General features: G+C 41.6%; 1 protein-coding gene across 5 annotated transcripts in view; it reads left to right on the plus strand.

Annotated features, from left to right (window-relative positions):
• Nucleotides 1-9,303: 9,303 nt before the first annotated feature.
• Nucleotides 9,304-16,390, plus strand: part of csnk1g2b (casein kinase 1, gamma 2b) — a 48,762-nt gene continuing 41,675 nt past the window's right edge. For 2 of the 5 annotated variants that reach the window (XM_079506898.1, XM_079506901.1), the window contains exons 1-2: nucleotides 10,127-10,403; nucleotides 13,688-14,461. In XM_079506898.1, coding sequence (XP_079363024.1) covers nucleotides 14,234-14,461 — 228 coding nt within the window. In that variant the 5' untranslated portion in view covers nucleotides 10,127-10,403; nucleotides 13,688-14,233. Of the gene's footprint in view, nucleotides 9,370-10,124; nucleotides 10,429-13,687; nucleotides 14,462-16,390 lie in introns of those variants that run through there. The other 3 variants (XM_079506899.1, XM_079506902.1, XM_079506900.1) reach the window with 3 other exon arrangements.

A 16,390-nucleotide genomic window follows, 5' to 3' on the forward strand; every position in this document is an offset into this window, starting at 1 on the left:
GCACATAAACATCTCATTTGTTGACCAGCGAATCCTGATACAACCGTCCATATGACCTACAATGCATGTTAAAGTAACATGTTATTTAGAACAGCATGGGTTTCTTTCATGAAATAAGTTATAGCTGTTTTGTTGTATGGTGCAGTTTTTTTTACCCAGTGCAAGCCAGTAGCTACGTACATCTTTCTTACCCAACATCTTAAAATTGATGATTGGCAACAAATACTTGTGGGGAACATTATACTGTATATGTTACGATCTGATGCTTACTATACCTTATTGGTGCTTTATTGGTGCTATATTTTTCTTTGTCTTTGCTAACCCCAAACACCCATGGCACTATGTTAACACATTTGCACACAACAATCACAATGTAAGTGTGTGTGTGTGTGTGTGTGTGTGTGTGTGTGTGTGTGTGTGTGTGTGTGTGTGTGTGCGCGTGCGTGAGTGAGTGAGTGAGTGAGTGAGTGAGTGAGTGAGTGAATGAATGAATGAATGAATGAATGAATGACTAATACTAATAATGATAATGGAAGGCTTTAGCCTTGTTTTGTTATTTTCCTTATTTAGCTGGAAATAATAGTATTCTTTTTGGGAGCCTTTGGAATTTGGCTCAGTTGGACCTTAAGAAATTGGTTTCAATGGGCAATGTCTAGATTAAACTTCTCATGCTGACAGTTTATGGGCAAAATATGGTGCCTGTTAGCAAAACAAACCATAGAGAACCCCCCTCTGAGAGGAGGCTGTCAAAGCCAGGAGTATGGGAGAAAGAGGTCTGAGAACACAGGACAATCAAAGGCTGTTATTTTAATCTGTCCTGCCTCGGAGATTAGCCGACCACATTGTTTTAATTGTTTTAACGGGAGGAATGAATCGCTCGCTTATAGGGGGATCCTTGGCGTAAATCTCCCAAGTTCAATAGTTTCAAAAACTTGAGCCTCTGCACCTCCCTCTTTTCCCTCATCCCACCTAATCCCAGCTAATACCTTTCTTTCTATTGGCTAATGGCTGAGGGGAGTCGAGAGTAAATGCTTCTTAAATAGTTGTGGGTGAGAATGATTTCTGAGAATTTGATCCATGAAGTAGGTGTGGTGCCCCCAACGAGGACAGCGCAGAATTTGGGATATATTTGGGACTTATTGGACCTCTATAACGATTTTTTTGTGCATCAGGTAAACTAGAAATGAATCCAGCTCTGTTCTTCACTGGAAGGTTAATTAATTAAATGTAGATTATTATTATTATTTAATAATATTCAGCCACTACCATCAACATTTTACGCACGGAAACTATAGCCTAGCCTACTGTTACGTTTTCATACAGGCCGAGTAGGCATATAGGCAATTGCATATTAACTTTCCCTTCTTTTTGTTGCCATGATGTTAACTTTTTCATACAATTGCCTACTTACGGATGTTGAGGTTTAAAATATGTAGCTATTTTTTTTCTCCTATTCCAAAAAACTTTCAAATTAACAATGCATTTGTCAGTCCATATTACCTATATATGCTCTATATTATATAGATTCACCATGAATTCACGTTTGAGTTTATGCGGTGCATCAAGTTGTGGCAACGGCGTGTATCCTCATCACGGCTTCAACTCCATGCTGGTTGACCTTCACCACCAGATGGCGGAACAGTACCGAGTTTACTCTTCGGCCAGTCCCACAGTGCACACCCTTGCTGTTGCTGAGAGACTGGCAGGTAGGTTCTCAGAAGAACTTCTCACATGTAATCACATTAATATAGGCTTACCTCTTTATAGTATCTTATCAACAAAGGTGATGTAACTAAGCCTATAGTATTTTTTTTCTATCTCAGACTGAGAAATTACGTATCTTTTTTTCAAGTGTTGAAAGTCCTGAAAGTTTGTTCAAAGATGGCCTATTTCGCCCTCACTCTCAAAAGTAGTGTATATAGTAATAATGAAATTATGCCAGTAGGGTTATTATTATTTATTACAGTGTCAAATATTATACAGGGGCGGATTAACCCCACGAGGTACCCTGGGATGGTAATTTTCTGGGGGCCCGCACGGGCACGCAGAACTTTCATGATTTTTTGTGTTGTTATCATCTTTTTGACCTAAATTGAACAAAATCATTGGCCAGTGAAGGGCCCCAGGAGCCCTTTTCAGGGCCTCAAACGCAGTACCGCGCAGCCCAATTTCCCCGAAGGGCCCCTGAGAGCCAAGGGTCCCTGGGCCACGGCCCCACTGGCCCAACGGCTAATTTGGCAATGATATTATATATATTGCATATTTGCCTTTCAATGTGGACAAGAGGCCTGAGGTCATGACATCTCGCATGTAGCAATTTGGGAATTTCATACAATTACAATACAATAGAATTTATGAGAATAAGTGGGTCAACATATATAATGCTTCTCATCATGTTACCTTTCAACAAGTCCTGATTGTTTTGGTGACGGGTTCATTCTGTCCCTGTCCCAGCAGAGCTCATTCTAGAAGCTCGCTATGGCAACCATCAGAAGCAGCGTCGCAGCCGCACAGCCTTCACGGTGTCCCAGCTTCAAGCTCTGGAGAAAGCCTTCCAACAGACACAGTACCCAGATGTCAGCATGAGAGAGAGACTAGCCGTCTGCATCAACCTGCCTGAGGCAAGAATTCAGGTCAGCATAACATGATAGCCTACTCTTCACAAGATCAAACCTTACCTGAAACTAAACAAACACCTATGTATGTATTGATTGTTCTTTAGCTTCAGTCATGAGTGTTGTCAACAATAGTGTCTTATGATTGTCTTTTTTAGGGAGGGGTGTAGGAAAAGGTGCTGAATTTATTAACTAATAGAAACTATTCTTTAATTCCTCACTACATTGCTTTTGTAACAACTGAGAACTGAACCTGGGCCTCCCACATGGGAAGGGACACTAAAGCCAAACAGGTCTTCAGGCGGAGAGTACACTGAGTCACATTGCTACACTTGTTCAACTGCAAATAAAGAAATAAAAATAAACAACTACTGCTCACACTGAAACAATGTTCTGTCTCATCCAGGTGTGGTTCAAGAACAGGAGGGCAAAGTTCCGTAAAGGTCAGAGATGTTCCCCGCTTTCCAGGGACTACATTTTGGAGGAAACACCCTACAGCAAGATGGGAAAAGATGAGGTCAGGAGGTCCAAAGACAAAAAGGACATCAACAAAATACACAACGACGAAGATGACGAGAGTCCTCCTTCTCACACACCTCGTGCAGAAATCAAGGATGTTCCCACTCGTTTCTCCCCTACAGACTCTGATGTTTCCCAGTCCCACCTTCAGCTGCTAGTACACTCGCCTCTGCTTTATCAATTTGCAACCGGGGAGCGACACAGCCACCTACCATGTCCACAGGCTCAAGAAATGCTGTCCATGGAGCTCCCCCTCACACCAGCGTTCTGGCCCATCATACAGCAACACAGCCCTGCCTTAGGGGCACTTCCCTCATCAATTGTTAAAAACTGTAGCTTGTCCCCTTCAAACTGCTTGCTGAAGTAAACCTGGGCCTTAACCCCAACCCCCCCCCCCCCCCAACACACACACACACACACACACACACAAACACACACAGACACACCTTCGTCAACAAACACTGTCCTCAGGGCTGTCCTCCATGTGGACCCAGGTGCACCTCAAGCAGCACTATGGTATTATGTCAGCAGAAAATATTGAATAAGGCAGAGAAAGGCTGCTGCATCACCAGCATCAACATGAACACAGATGGAGTTTGGGCTGCATAAGCTGTTCAGTGAGTTGTGTTGTACACCTGTCTTTTAAAAGGGCTGTAAAAGTGTAGAGTGGGGGATTTGTGTCACCAGTACTCTCGGAGGAGGTTGTATAGTAAATGATGGCAGATTCATTGTCTTCTTCACCCCTATACTGGTTTTTAATTCAGTCAATGTTATTATGTCTCTGTTTCGTTGAAGCTATGACTCTTTTTCATGACAGAAGGCAGGCAAAATATCACAATTAGAATATGTTCCTATAACATTCTTTGTATTATATTTCAAGAGTAGTCATGTGTTGACATGTCAAACAAAATGTTAGGAGCGTACACCAAGAGTAGGGAGGTGCTGACCACGGGATACAAACTTTATAAAAGAAAGGAGAGGTCGCACAACTCGTAGTCCCGATGCCAACGTTTCGACAAGCTAGTTGCCTTCTTCAGGGTGTTGACATGTAGCAACAAAGTGATGCTGATGACACTGACAACACTGGGGTTGCACAGCACTCCTTATGTAACAAATACATACAGTAACACAAAGGATTGGTTTGAAAATGTGAACATTGGAAATAAAATGAACTGTTGTTTAATAATTAGTCTTTTTTCAACTTTTTGGAATAAAATACAGACAAAACAAAACACATTTAAAACAAAATCAGATGATTTTCCATAAAAAGATGCAAACTCTTAAGCATGATGATGAATAAACCTTAGGGCCAACTGTGGATATATCTATTGTCATATCAGAAATATTGGCCTCAATATTGTGTGTGCACAGTTGCTTACAATTTACAATTTAGGCATTTAGCAGACGCTCTTAATCCAGAGCGATTTACATTAAGCAAGAACAAAAAAGCATGGGAATACATCACATAAAAAAGCATTTATCATGAAACATGCGTACCGTAAGCTAAGAACGTAACAGTGGAATATCTATATAATGAAACTATACATATAAACTATACATATACTATGCTATACATATGTACTATGATGTGCTATGACTACATACAATGCAATTATAGTGCTGTCTACATAACATGCTATAAGTCTGTATCAAATGATATCTAAGTCTACAGAAATGCTATCTAAGGGGGTAGGGTAAGTGCTATGGGCCATGATGGAGTCTGAAAAGGTGGGTTTTCAGACTAGGGTGGAAGATTGGGAGTGATGCTGCAGTTCTGACTGCAACAGGAAGTGCATTCCACAGTTTTGGAGCCAGAAGGGAGAAGAGTTTGGGATGTTTGGAGCGTTGTCCCGGCGTTTTTAGTGAGGGTACTTCCAGGTACTTCCTGGGTACTTCCAGCTTAAAATATAAAGTGTGTTATGTTTAATGCCGGTATGTATTATTCATTTCTTAATATTCTTCTACTTCAATTTATTCTTAGACATTCTGACAGGTAATTAGTTTAATATTTGGCAATCTTCAACCTTACTAATCATTGGATACATTTTTATAAAATGTATTTTCATGTATTTCCTATACATATTTGTATCTCATACATTTCTCAGACCAGTATTTATATTTTGTATTGTGATACATTTTTTGACCCAGTATTTGTATCAAAATACTTTTTGATGAATTTTCACCTATATCTCCCTATCTCTCTCTCTCTCTCTCTCTCTCAATTTCAATTTCAAAAGGCTTTATTGGCATGATAAATATGTTCTACATTGCCAAAGCATACATACAATAAAACAAAAGTCAACATTGCGCACACAGAGACAACAACAAACATCCCAACAATAATGAACAACAAGCAATACAGTAACAATGAAAATAAATAGAAACATAACAGCAACTTAATGACCCTGTTCAGCTAGATATACCTGGCTCTACTGTCCACTGACTGTCCCTCAGTTATGACAACTCCACACGTATTTTGCTGCCAAAACATTTGGACTGTTCTCCCAGAACATATTGAAGTGATGAGTTATTAATGGTGGATTCAAATTCTTTATATTTTTCTTGAAATTTAGGGAAGAATGATTCTCTGATGTTTTTATATTTGTCGCATTGTAACAGTAATTTGTAACATTGTAATTTCTCTCTCTCTCTCTCTCTCTCTCTCTCTGCGCCCACAGTAATGAATATCTCAAGGACCAATAGATCTAATGTGAGTTCTAGTTTTCGTGAAACTGAGAAAAGATGTGCATCAGAAAATAAAAACCATGTATGTGATGCTAATTAACCTATTTACCTGTATGACTACAGTGAATATCTACCTGCTACATTGGAGGCAGTAGGCTACATGTGGCACAGTAAAAAGAAAAAATCACACCTGTGTGAAGTGAGGGGCGCTCTTATCACCGTACATCAGGGGTGTCCCTTTTCAAAGGGGGCCATATTAGAACATATTTAAACACCCAAGTGCCAACTACATCTCCTGACATAATGTACCTTCGGACTATAACAAAGTCACATACATATGCATCGCATTTAAACGATTCTATTTAACTATCATCATGAATATTTAATTTCAATGTTAATGGTCAGGTGTGTGCTGTGAACAAAAAGTGTAACTCAGCCTCAAATGTCACATTACCAAATATAACCAGACGAGCAAGGTAAAATGCCCAGGGTTGGGCAGGCCGTTCATAATACCATTCAGGTATTAAGCTGCGGACCGTATAAAATTCGTCCCAGGGCCGCATTTGGCCTGCGGGCCGCACTTTGGACACCCCTGCCGTACATCGTAATCATTTGCATCATTTGACACATGGTTTTGAAGGAGTCATTAAGGGATTGACATTTCTTAATAGCTTAATAGTAGGGTGTTCCACTTTTTAGTGGCATAGGAGAGAAATAGGGTGAGAAGTTCAGTCACGCAGGAGAGACTCGGAGTAGAGCCGCTGTTCCTTCGCCTGGAAAGGAGCCAGCTTAGGTGGTTCGGGCATCTGGTTAGGATGCCTCTCGGGCGTCTCCCTAGGGAGGTCCTCGATGCACGTCCCACTGGGAGGAGGGATTACATCGACTCACTGGCCTTGGAACGTCTCGGGATCCCCCAGGAGGATCGAAGTCACTAATGTTGCTCTGGAGAGGGAAGTCTGGAGCTCTCTGGTGGAGCTGTTGCCCCCGCGACCCGACTATGGATAAGCGGTTGAAGATGGATGGATGGATGAAGGAGAGAAATTAATTTAAACCCTTGTTTGAGCCGAATCTGGGTTGCATATGGTTTGTTGAACTCCCTCTGGTGTTGTGAGTGTGGACTTCGTTGACATTAAGGAAGTATTTTGACAGGTAGGCCTATGGGTATTTTGGTAGTGTAGCGAATCTTGTAGACCAGGCCAATTGCAAGTTGCTGTATACTGTGTACTCTATCGTCAACCCAACGCCATTCAAATCTATCAACATGGGCAGAGGTGAGGTGGGTCCTGGGAGTGAGGCCAAGTAGTAGCCTGACCAGTTTGTTTTGGGAAGTCTGCAGCCTTGTTTAAAGGGCCTTTAAGGTGCTGCTGTGGTATAAAGAGGTGCATGCATAGTTGAAGAAACCTTGTATGAGGGCTCCTGACCTCCTGTTATGTTAGGGTCTTCAAGGCGTTTTTGTTGACCAGTGAGGAGATCCTAGGGCGGCAGTGGCTCAGGGGTAGAGTGGCCGGTAAAACAGCTGGATGGCCGTGAGGTTACCAATTCGATCCCAGGCAGAGTTAGTGTTGAAGTGTCCTTGAGCAAGATGCCTTCTGATTGGTCCCTGACCAACCAGCAGGCTCTTTCTGCCTTGTTCCGCCCTGGTTCCACCTTGTTTATGTTGAATTTGCTAAAACATCATTTTTGGAAAAAACTAAAAACAAACATGATATGCCCAGTCACCATGCTGCACCTGTGATGTTCCTTTTTACTGACACCAAGTTTAAAATAACAATCGAGTGCACAGAATATCAATATGAAGCAACTGAAAAACATGTTATTTCAATGGTAGTGGATGGAGAGAGAGGATTTTTGTCCAACCACGAAACTGCAACCAATGGGTGCGAAGAGGGGCACAACCACGGGCTGGACTTGACAAAGGGTGAATTGACTTTTTTTGATTACATTGGTGGCCATTTTATCACAGGAAATATTTGCTTCCAGGATGTAACCTAAGTAGGCAATTACTTGCACAAGCAGAGCGCTCAAGTACTGCGATCGGCTGGGTATGTATGTACTGTATGTATGTAGACTACTGTACTTTTACTTCTACTCCACTACATCTCGGAGACAAAATTTGTACTTTTACTCCACTACAATTATTTGAAAACTTTAGTTACTAGTTACTTTGGCGATTTAAAATTTGATTAGAAAACATACATTAACCACTTCAACCCTATACATTTCGGCCATTTGAAAATAGCAGATCTACAAGCTCTCAATGCATCGCGTTGCGACTCATTGAGAGCTTGTAGATTTTCTACACATTTTGAACTTGTGAAATGGGACATTCTTCAATATGAATACTTTTACTTTTAGTACTTTAAGTACATTTTGATGCCAATACTTTTACTCAAGTACATTTTCAATTCCGTACTTTTACTTGTAACGAAGTAGTTCTAAATTGCATTGGTACTTTTACTTAAGTAAAACAATTGAGTACTTTTTCCACCACTGGTTGCGAACGCAGTGATTGCGAACGCAGTGAGCATTTACTATGAGACCCAGCAGATCATGTCTGTCCGTCTGTGTGTCTGTCTGTCACGCTGTAACACCACCCGCCCACCACCAGAGGGCGCAGCTGTATCACACACAAAAACACACACACACACATGCACGCACACACACACACACACACGCACGCACGCACACACACACAAAACTTAACTTAAAAAAAACTTAACTTAAAAAAAAACTTAACTTAAAAAAAAAACTTAAAAAGGAAAAACTTTAAAAGGAAAAACTTACAAAAAACGTAACTAAAAAAAACTTAACTTAAAAAAAAACTTAACTTAAAAAAAAAACTTAAAAAGGAAAAACTTAAAAAAAACTTAACTTAAAAAAAACTTAACTTTAAAAAAAACTTAAAAAACACAAAAAAAAGAGAACTTAAAAAAAACCTTAAAAAATTACGTAATTTATTCTAATTGTTGTTTTTGCAATTTACGAGCTGCGTTCGCGCGTCTTACTTGTACGTTTCAAGGTTGGTATATGGTCAATAACGGGTCTAAAGGATTTAGAATAGCAGAGAGCTGTAGGACTCAGAGCAGCAGTCGTATCCAGACAGCAGAGAGCTCTATGACTCAGAGCAGCAGTCGTACCCAGACAGACAGCAGAGAGCTCTAGGACTCAGAGCAGCAGTCGTACCCAGACAGAGAGCTCTAGGGACTCAGAGCAGCAGTCGGCCCCAGACAGCAGCAGAGAGTTTTAGGACTCAGAGCAGCAGTCGTATCAGCAGTGGTGAGCGGCGAGCGCACCTCATGGCGTGCTCTGCTTGCATACAAGTAGGCCATACATGGCCTTTTCAACCTGCAGTTTGTTCCTGTCAGAGACCAGCAGTGCAGAGTCATCCGTGAACAGGAACAAGTTGCAGTCACAAGCTAATGTCATGTAGTTTACATAAATTAGGAACAGTAATGGCCCTAGTATGCTTCCTTGTAGAACGCCACAGCTCACTGGGAAGGGAGAGGGACAGTGTTCCATTCACCTCCACCATCTGTTCTCTCCCCTCCAGGTAGGATTGCATCCAGCTATCAAAACCAATTGCTTTTAGCTTATTAATCAGTATGGAGTGGTTTACGTTGTCGAAAGCCTTTTGGAGGTCCAGCATGACCATGCCACAGTATTTGCGAGCATCCACCTCGTGTTTGATGTGGTCGCTCAAATAGAGGAGGCATGTGTCACTTTTTATACATGTGATGTATGCCATGCTTTTTGTTTTTGCTTAATGTAAATCGCTCTGGATTAAGAGTGTCTGCTAAATGCCTAAATTGTAAATTGAGTGGGATGTTCTGAAGACAGATTGGAATTCATACATTCGTTTTTTGTGGCAAGATACTTTTCAAACTATTAGTTCTATCACTTTCCAGATGGAGCTAAGAATAGAAATAGCTTATTAATCAGATTCAGTATGGAGTGGTTTACACTTACAGTGTCGAAAGCCTTTTGGAGGTCCAGCTTGACCATGCCACAGTATTTGCCAGCATCCACCTTGTGTTTGATACGTGGTCGCTCAAATAAAGGAGGCATGTGTCAGTGGAGTGGGATATGTTCTGAAGCCAGATTGGAATTAGTACATTAGTTCTTTATTGGCAAGATACTTTTCAACCTGTTCATAGACTATTTTTCCAATTTCCATCACTTTTGAGATGGAGCTAAGAATAGAAATAGGGCGGTACGGGGTCTAATGTTGTCTCTGTTGTGCAAAAATTGTATTAAGTGTAGTCTCCTCTCAGCGCAGCATGCAATGCAACTGCGTACGTCTCCCTGATGTGTTGGCTTGTATTCTTCAAGGAAGAAGCGCTCACGCTCATTTGTCAGCGTTGGAGTAGTAACGCAGGCTCTGGAGTAACGTAGTGTTGGCTGCTGCCGTGCCGAGTGCGACGCTAATGCTTTGCTTATCGGCAGGAGGGGAGGCTTATGAAGACAGAGACAACAGCAGAAAACCACAGGAAGGAAACAGCAGCAGACAAATACACTCTGAAAATGCGTCTCAATAAATGAACAACCGTGACGCTGACGACACTTCGATGATTCACGTGTGAAAAGGTACGAGATGGGTTTCTTCGTCGATGTAAGTTAATTTGTGTATGAGTTCTTCTTTTCGACGGTGCTATGTCGCGCCGCAATGCATACAAGCAGGCTAGTGCTAACATAACCTACGTCCACTGTCGTTAGCGCTAGCATGGTTGCTAACGAGCTTTTAAGGGCTGCTTATACATCGTCGCACGAGCGTGTCACTCGACATAAATACCGCATTTTTAAATGATAGGGTGTCCTCACTTTTATCAGTTGAAAAAACGTCATTTTTGTGAGTGACACTCTTGCTCCACTAAGTATTATTAGAAAATGAGGAGTTGTCCGAAACAAACGTACCTCTTGCTCTCTCTCTCTCTCTCAGGTGAAATTATGAACACTAGTGTCCGTTGTGGAAAATGTTTATTTTTCTGTCATAATGAAGAGTTGGCTGTCTACAGGACGGGCGAACGTTATGCTTCTGTGAATATTTCACGTAGCTGGCTTAACGTTAGCCAAATTCAAGTGTTTACAGTAGGACTGGGTTTCCTGCTAATGGCTAGTTGAACGTTGGCTAGCTGGGTTTCTAATTTCTATCAGCAAAGGCCAAGAAGAGCGACGTTATGGTCGCCAGGTTGGCTAACGGCAGGTCGGCAACCCACTGGACCTAGTGGTTGACATTGAAATGAATTGATGTTGCGTACAAATCATGGCTATTATCTAGATAGTAGTTGGATAATGTTACATCGCTTAACGGCATCTGGCCTAGTCAAGTCGACCCAGCTAACATTAGCCCAACGGTCACTTTACTTTCACTCCTCTGGTCGTACGATTTATGCCATGAAACACAATTGTGTAAAATTAGCTAGTAGTAGAAGCATACTTTAGCAAAACATCCAGGGCACTGTTGGTTTTATTAGATCGTAGTAGGCCTACTGCAACTATTTGGCGTTATTATCATGTATATATCTGTGTAATGTAGTGACAAGTAAGGGATATACATTATAAATGGCATGCTGGCCCGGAAGTACTATTTAGAGTACCTTCCGACCAGCAGAACTTGCAGAAGTTACCCAACTTCCACTTACCCAGGGCCACTTGATTTTGTGAAATTGTCTGGTTAATTACAACATTGCGTTCTGTGATCCCATCATTAATTGACTTATGTGTTGATTAAAAATAATCACTGGGCCAGAGGACCAGTGGCAAATTTCCCTTAATGTCTACCCCTGCAGTTAGCCGCAATTTGCAACTCTAGATTTTTTTATAATGGGATGAATCTAGAGTTGCAATACCCTGCATTGACTCCCTACTCATCCCATTTTCATCTGCGATCTGCTTGTATTAAACAACGTTAAACTCACTCAGCTTTTGTTTCATAAAAATCCACTGTAGACATTCTTTTTCTAAGTGTTGGAGTTTGGAAGCACTCGTTTCATTATGTGCAAATGCGAAACAGGTGGTACGTAGGGCCGTTCAGTGACTTACGACGAGTGCTTCCAAACTCCATCACTATCACCTGCACAGAATTTCTTGACAAAAAGTAGCTCATAACATGTCTACGGTGGATTTTTATGACACAAAAGCTCGGCAGATTGAAAGAGCATAATTCAAGCTTGGCCTAGAGCTGCAATGTTGGTGAGTTTAACGGTGTTTAATACAAGCAGATCGCAGATGAAAATTGGATGAGTAGGGAGTCAATGGAGGGTATTGCAACTCTAGATTCATCCCATTATAAAAAAATCTAGAGTTGCAAACAGTACAATACATAGAAAATAAAAATACAAAGTGCTTCTTGAGTGCACGAATAGGACATTAAGTAACATACATCAACAATCCCTAACATCCACAACCAGGGCAATCTAATGATCTTGACTTGACTGACTCCATTAGTTGGAAGAATACATTTGTCTCACTCAGAAACAATCAAACAATCCCGTTGGACTTGTGTTTTAAAAACACATTTCTTACTATTCTCTTCATGGCTGTTTGACAATTTAAGTGCATACTTTGTGTAATTTGTAATTTTAGTCATTATTAGCTTACTTTGAGCTTTTAATAACTTTTCCATAACTTATCTGGTGACCAGACAAGATAGGCTAAGCTGTCTCTCACTTGTTCTGTAACACGTGACATGCTACAAGGAAAAGGGAGTGATTTAATGATTGACCTGGCTCATACCTGCCTTAAACACATGCCTGTCTTTTTGCTGTACATTGAAGTTTCAGTTGGAAAATAATACAGACAAATACTTTCTAGTAGGGCCAGAAAGTTTCATTCCTAGGCTCTGGTCGTGTGATTTATGCCATAAAACACATAATTATGTGTTTTAATTGTGTTTTATTTTAGATTTGTGGAATTGTTGACATAACATATGTGGACACGCAGGTTATCACATTTTAATTCCATCTGCCAGCCTGAAATATTTGTGAATAGGGCAATCTATATTAATTGGCAACACATTCATTTGGACAGTTAATTTTCCACTATTGGTTTTGTGACTACATTGTAATGGTTGTCGCAATGGTTGCACATGAACATGTGTGAAGGCATACTAGGCAATGTGAGTTTGTGGCCTTTTAACACACAGTCAAGTCAAACTGTTACTCATACTAGACCGTATGACCATGATGAGGCCCTGTGTATGAGAGAGGGACTTGAATAATGGTATTTAGCTTAGGCTCTATGAAAATCCTGCTTTTTGGTTTAAGCCCTTTTCTAAAGGTGATCACCTTTTCTGCTGGGATGCTATTTGGTGCATTCCAAAGTAGGCTGTATTTTACAAGAGGCCTTTATGCTCATGTCTGAAGTCTACTGTGGAATATTTCCGCTCATATTGATTGCTTTATTGAATTTACCCTGTGCTTGTCTGTGAACAAGATCCCATTTCAGCTGTAGTATGGAACAGCTACTGTAGACATAATATGATCTCCAAGTAAAAGGTTGAAGATTTATATTTTTGAATAATTCACTATATCGTCGGGTCATGATAAGGAGCAGAGGAACAGATGATTGATTATGTGTGTGTGTTTCCCAATATTTTACCATCTTTTCATTTGCTTTGTTCATTTTAATTTGTACTGGTCTCTGAACACAATCTCTATTGTGGGCAACAGTTGGTGCACATATGAAAGGGTCAAGGACACGCACGCACGCACACACACACACACACACACACACACACACACACACACACACACACACACACACACACACACACACACACACACAAAAACAAAGATACTTTACATACGGCCCATACAGGGACTCGAGTAACTGATTGGTATATAACTGTTTTTGTTCTTTTTACTTTTCAGATATCTTTCTGACATCGAAGTGAGGAGGACTTGCAGTCACGACGTCGTTGTTGGCCTCCCTCGCCGTGACCCTGCAACATGGAGAATGTCCAGTGTCTCACCAAAGATTGACCCGAAGGAATGAGGCGCTGTGGGGGACGTTGCCAAGCGGCCTCGTGGATGCAGTAGCTGTGATTTGAAGTGTTTATCTATGACTAGTATTGTGTGCGTGGGCGCATCCTAGCACAGCCTGCCCACTTCAGGCAGGGATATGCTACTTTGAGAGTGGAGCTGGAGAAACCGACAAAGGAACCTCTTTGCTAAACGAGGGACGAGAAGAAACAAAAGGGAAGCACTCGGCGACTGGCCTGCCTGATAGACAACACGCATTTTCACCCCACTTAAGTGTCTTTTGATACTGTGCACATTTTAACTGCAGCACCTCTCCTGGCTCGTGTTACTTGTCTCCCTCCCCCTCCCTAAAGTGTCCTCTGGCCGTTGTTTTGGAGTTTCTATGGTTTGCATGGCCGGGGAATAATCGTGGAGAGGCCAGGGTATCACAAGCTTATGGATTTTGATAAGAGAGGGGGTAAGGGAGAGACAGAGGAAGGAAAAAAGATGTCCAAAGCAGCCGGCAGCAGGACTGGACATGTGGGCCGGAGTTCAGGGACCAACTCTGGAGTTCTTATGGTTGGCCCAAACTTCCGTGTTGGGAAAAAGATTGGCTGTGGAAATTTTGGAGAGCTGCGGCTGGGAAAGAACCTCTATACCAACGAATATGTGGCCATCAAATTGGTAAGGTCATCCTGCTTCATGAATTTGCAGGCTCGGCATTGTAACATATTATTTTGTAATGAATGCAGGATTCCAGTCACTCACAATGCACCTGTTCTGGGACACTCCCAACTGCAAAACATGGCACAGTATATCTTTGAACTTGTTTTTTATGCTAATTTTGTTTTGCCAATAATACTGCCAAGGATTGAATATATTAAACGCACTGAATTGAGTCAAGTTTCCCTGCAAAGCAGCAGATCATCCTAGTGTAGCTGACTCAGTGACCTGAGAGAGACAGGAAGTAATTGAAAGCTCCAACCCCCCCCATGCCCAGAGGCAAATATTAGCTTGTCTTCAGCTTGGTCCCATGTACTGTTAATGACTCAACCAAGCTCTGCTTGTGTTTATCAAAGAGGAGGGAATAATAAACTGGGAAATGAGACTGGACACACACACACACACAACTAGACTGTGTGTGTGTGTGTGTGTGTGTGTGTGTGTGTGTGTGTGTGTGTGTGTGTGTGTGTGTGGTGTGTGTGGTGTGTGTGTGTGTGTGTGTGTGTGTGTGTGTGTGTGTGTGTGTGTGTGTGTGTGTGTGTGTGTGTGTGTGTGTGTGTGTGTGTGTGTGTGTGTGTGTGTGTGTGTGTGTGTGTGTGTGTGTGTGTGTGTGTGTGTGGTATGCAACTTTGCACTTGCAGTAGGCCAAGGAAGAACCTGCGGCTACATACTGGCTATATAACATCCACTTTAGGTTTATAACTCTAGAGCTTGTATGTTGTACAATCAAAAACGTTTTTTTCTTTGGCTTCCTTGTATCATGGAACTCCCTACATAGGCCCCAGCCATTTATGCTAGACTACATTTTCTGTAATTTTGTGTTTTCTCTTCAAAACACACTTTTTAAACAGTTTGAACATTTGCCATGCTATTAACATTTTATACTGGATACAAACGTGTGTGTGTGTGTGTGTGTGTGTGTGTGTGTGTGTGTGTGTGTGTGTGTGTGTGTGTGTGTGTGTGTGTGTGTGTGTGTGTGTGTGCGTGTGTGTGCGTGTGTGCGTGCGTGCGTGCGTGCGTGCGTGCGTGCGCACACTGGAAAGCTAAATTACGAGAAAGAAAAACAGTGGATGAAGTCATAACTGAGAAGATAGTATCAGCATAACTTTTACATATTGCAGTTGTTTATAACAAATGGGGAAGGCTAAATGTAGCCATACTGGTGGTGACTTGAGGGAAGCATGGATTTTCCAGTTCTGTTTCCATCATCTCTGGCAATGGCCATGACATCGCAAAAACCAATGCAAGATGCCAGTAAGCTAACGTTGACTAGTAGCAGGACTTGCGGCTTCTTCTGTAAAATGTGTTTTTATTTATTTGTCTTCGGATGCGTGTTTGTATCAAAATGCTAAGGAAAGCATCAAGTTTAATTTCGTCAGAAGAAACACAGGATGGAGAGAGAAAATGACTTAGACAATTAACACATTGTTGTGCCCTTTCAACATTTTCAAAATAGTGACCCAGGGTGCCCAATGTTATTTTTGACATTTTATTTATTTTTTATCAAAGACGTGCACAGACGTCCTGGGCACCGCATAGCGGTAATTCCCAGGGCGTCTGTGGACGTCTTGGGCACACAAATTGTTAAGAATGTGCTTCTGATTTTGACTTGGAATCGTTACACCCCTACTGATTCGTCCAAAATGTCCATACATCATGCACTTAAAGTTAAAAGTGGGTAGTGGGCCATACTTCTATTCTTCTCGGGTTAACGCCTTAAATTGAAGTAATCTAGCTCTGCCCTAGTCTCAAGTTAAGTTGTACTGTAGCTGGTGGTGCCTGCTAACTGAACCCCAGGCCATACAGTAGGGGCCTGCCATCATCTCCTCCACAGGCCTCAGTGGTCTGTGTATGATTATCCTTACATTTGTATCTTCCAGGGAGGTCATT

Source organism: Electrona antarctica (assembly GCF_951216825.1).
Source record: "Electrona antarctica genome assembly, chromosome: 7".
Classification (NCBI taxonomy): Eukaryota; Metazoa; Chordata; class Actinopteri; order Myctophiformes; family Myctophidae; genus Electrona; species Electrona antarctica.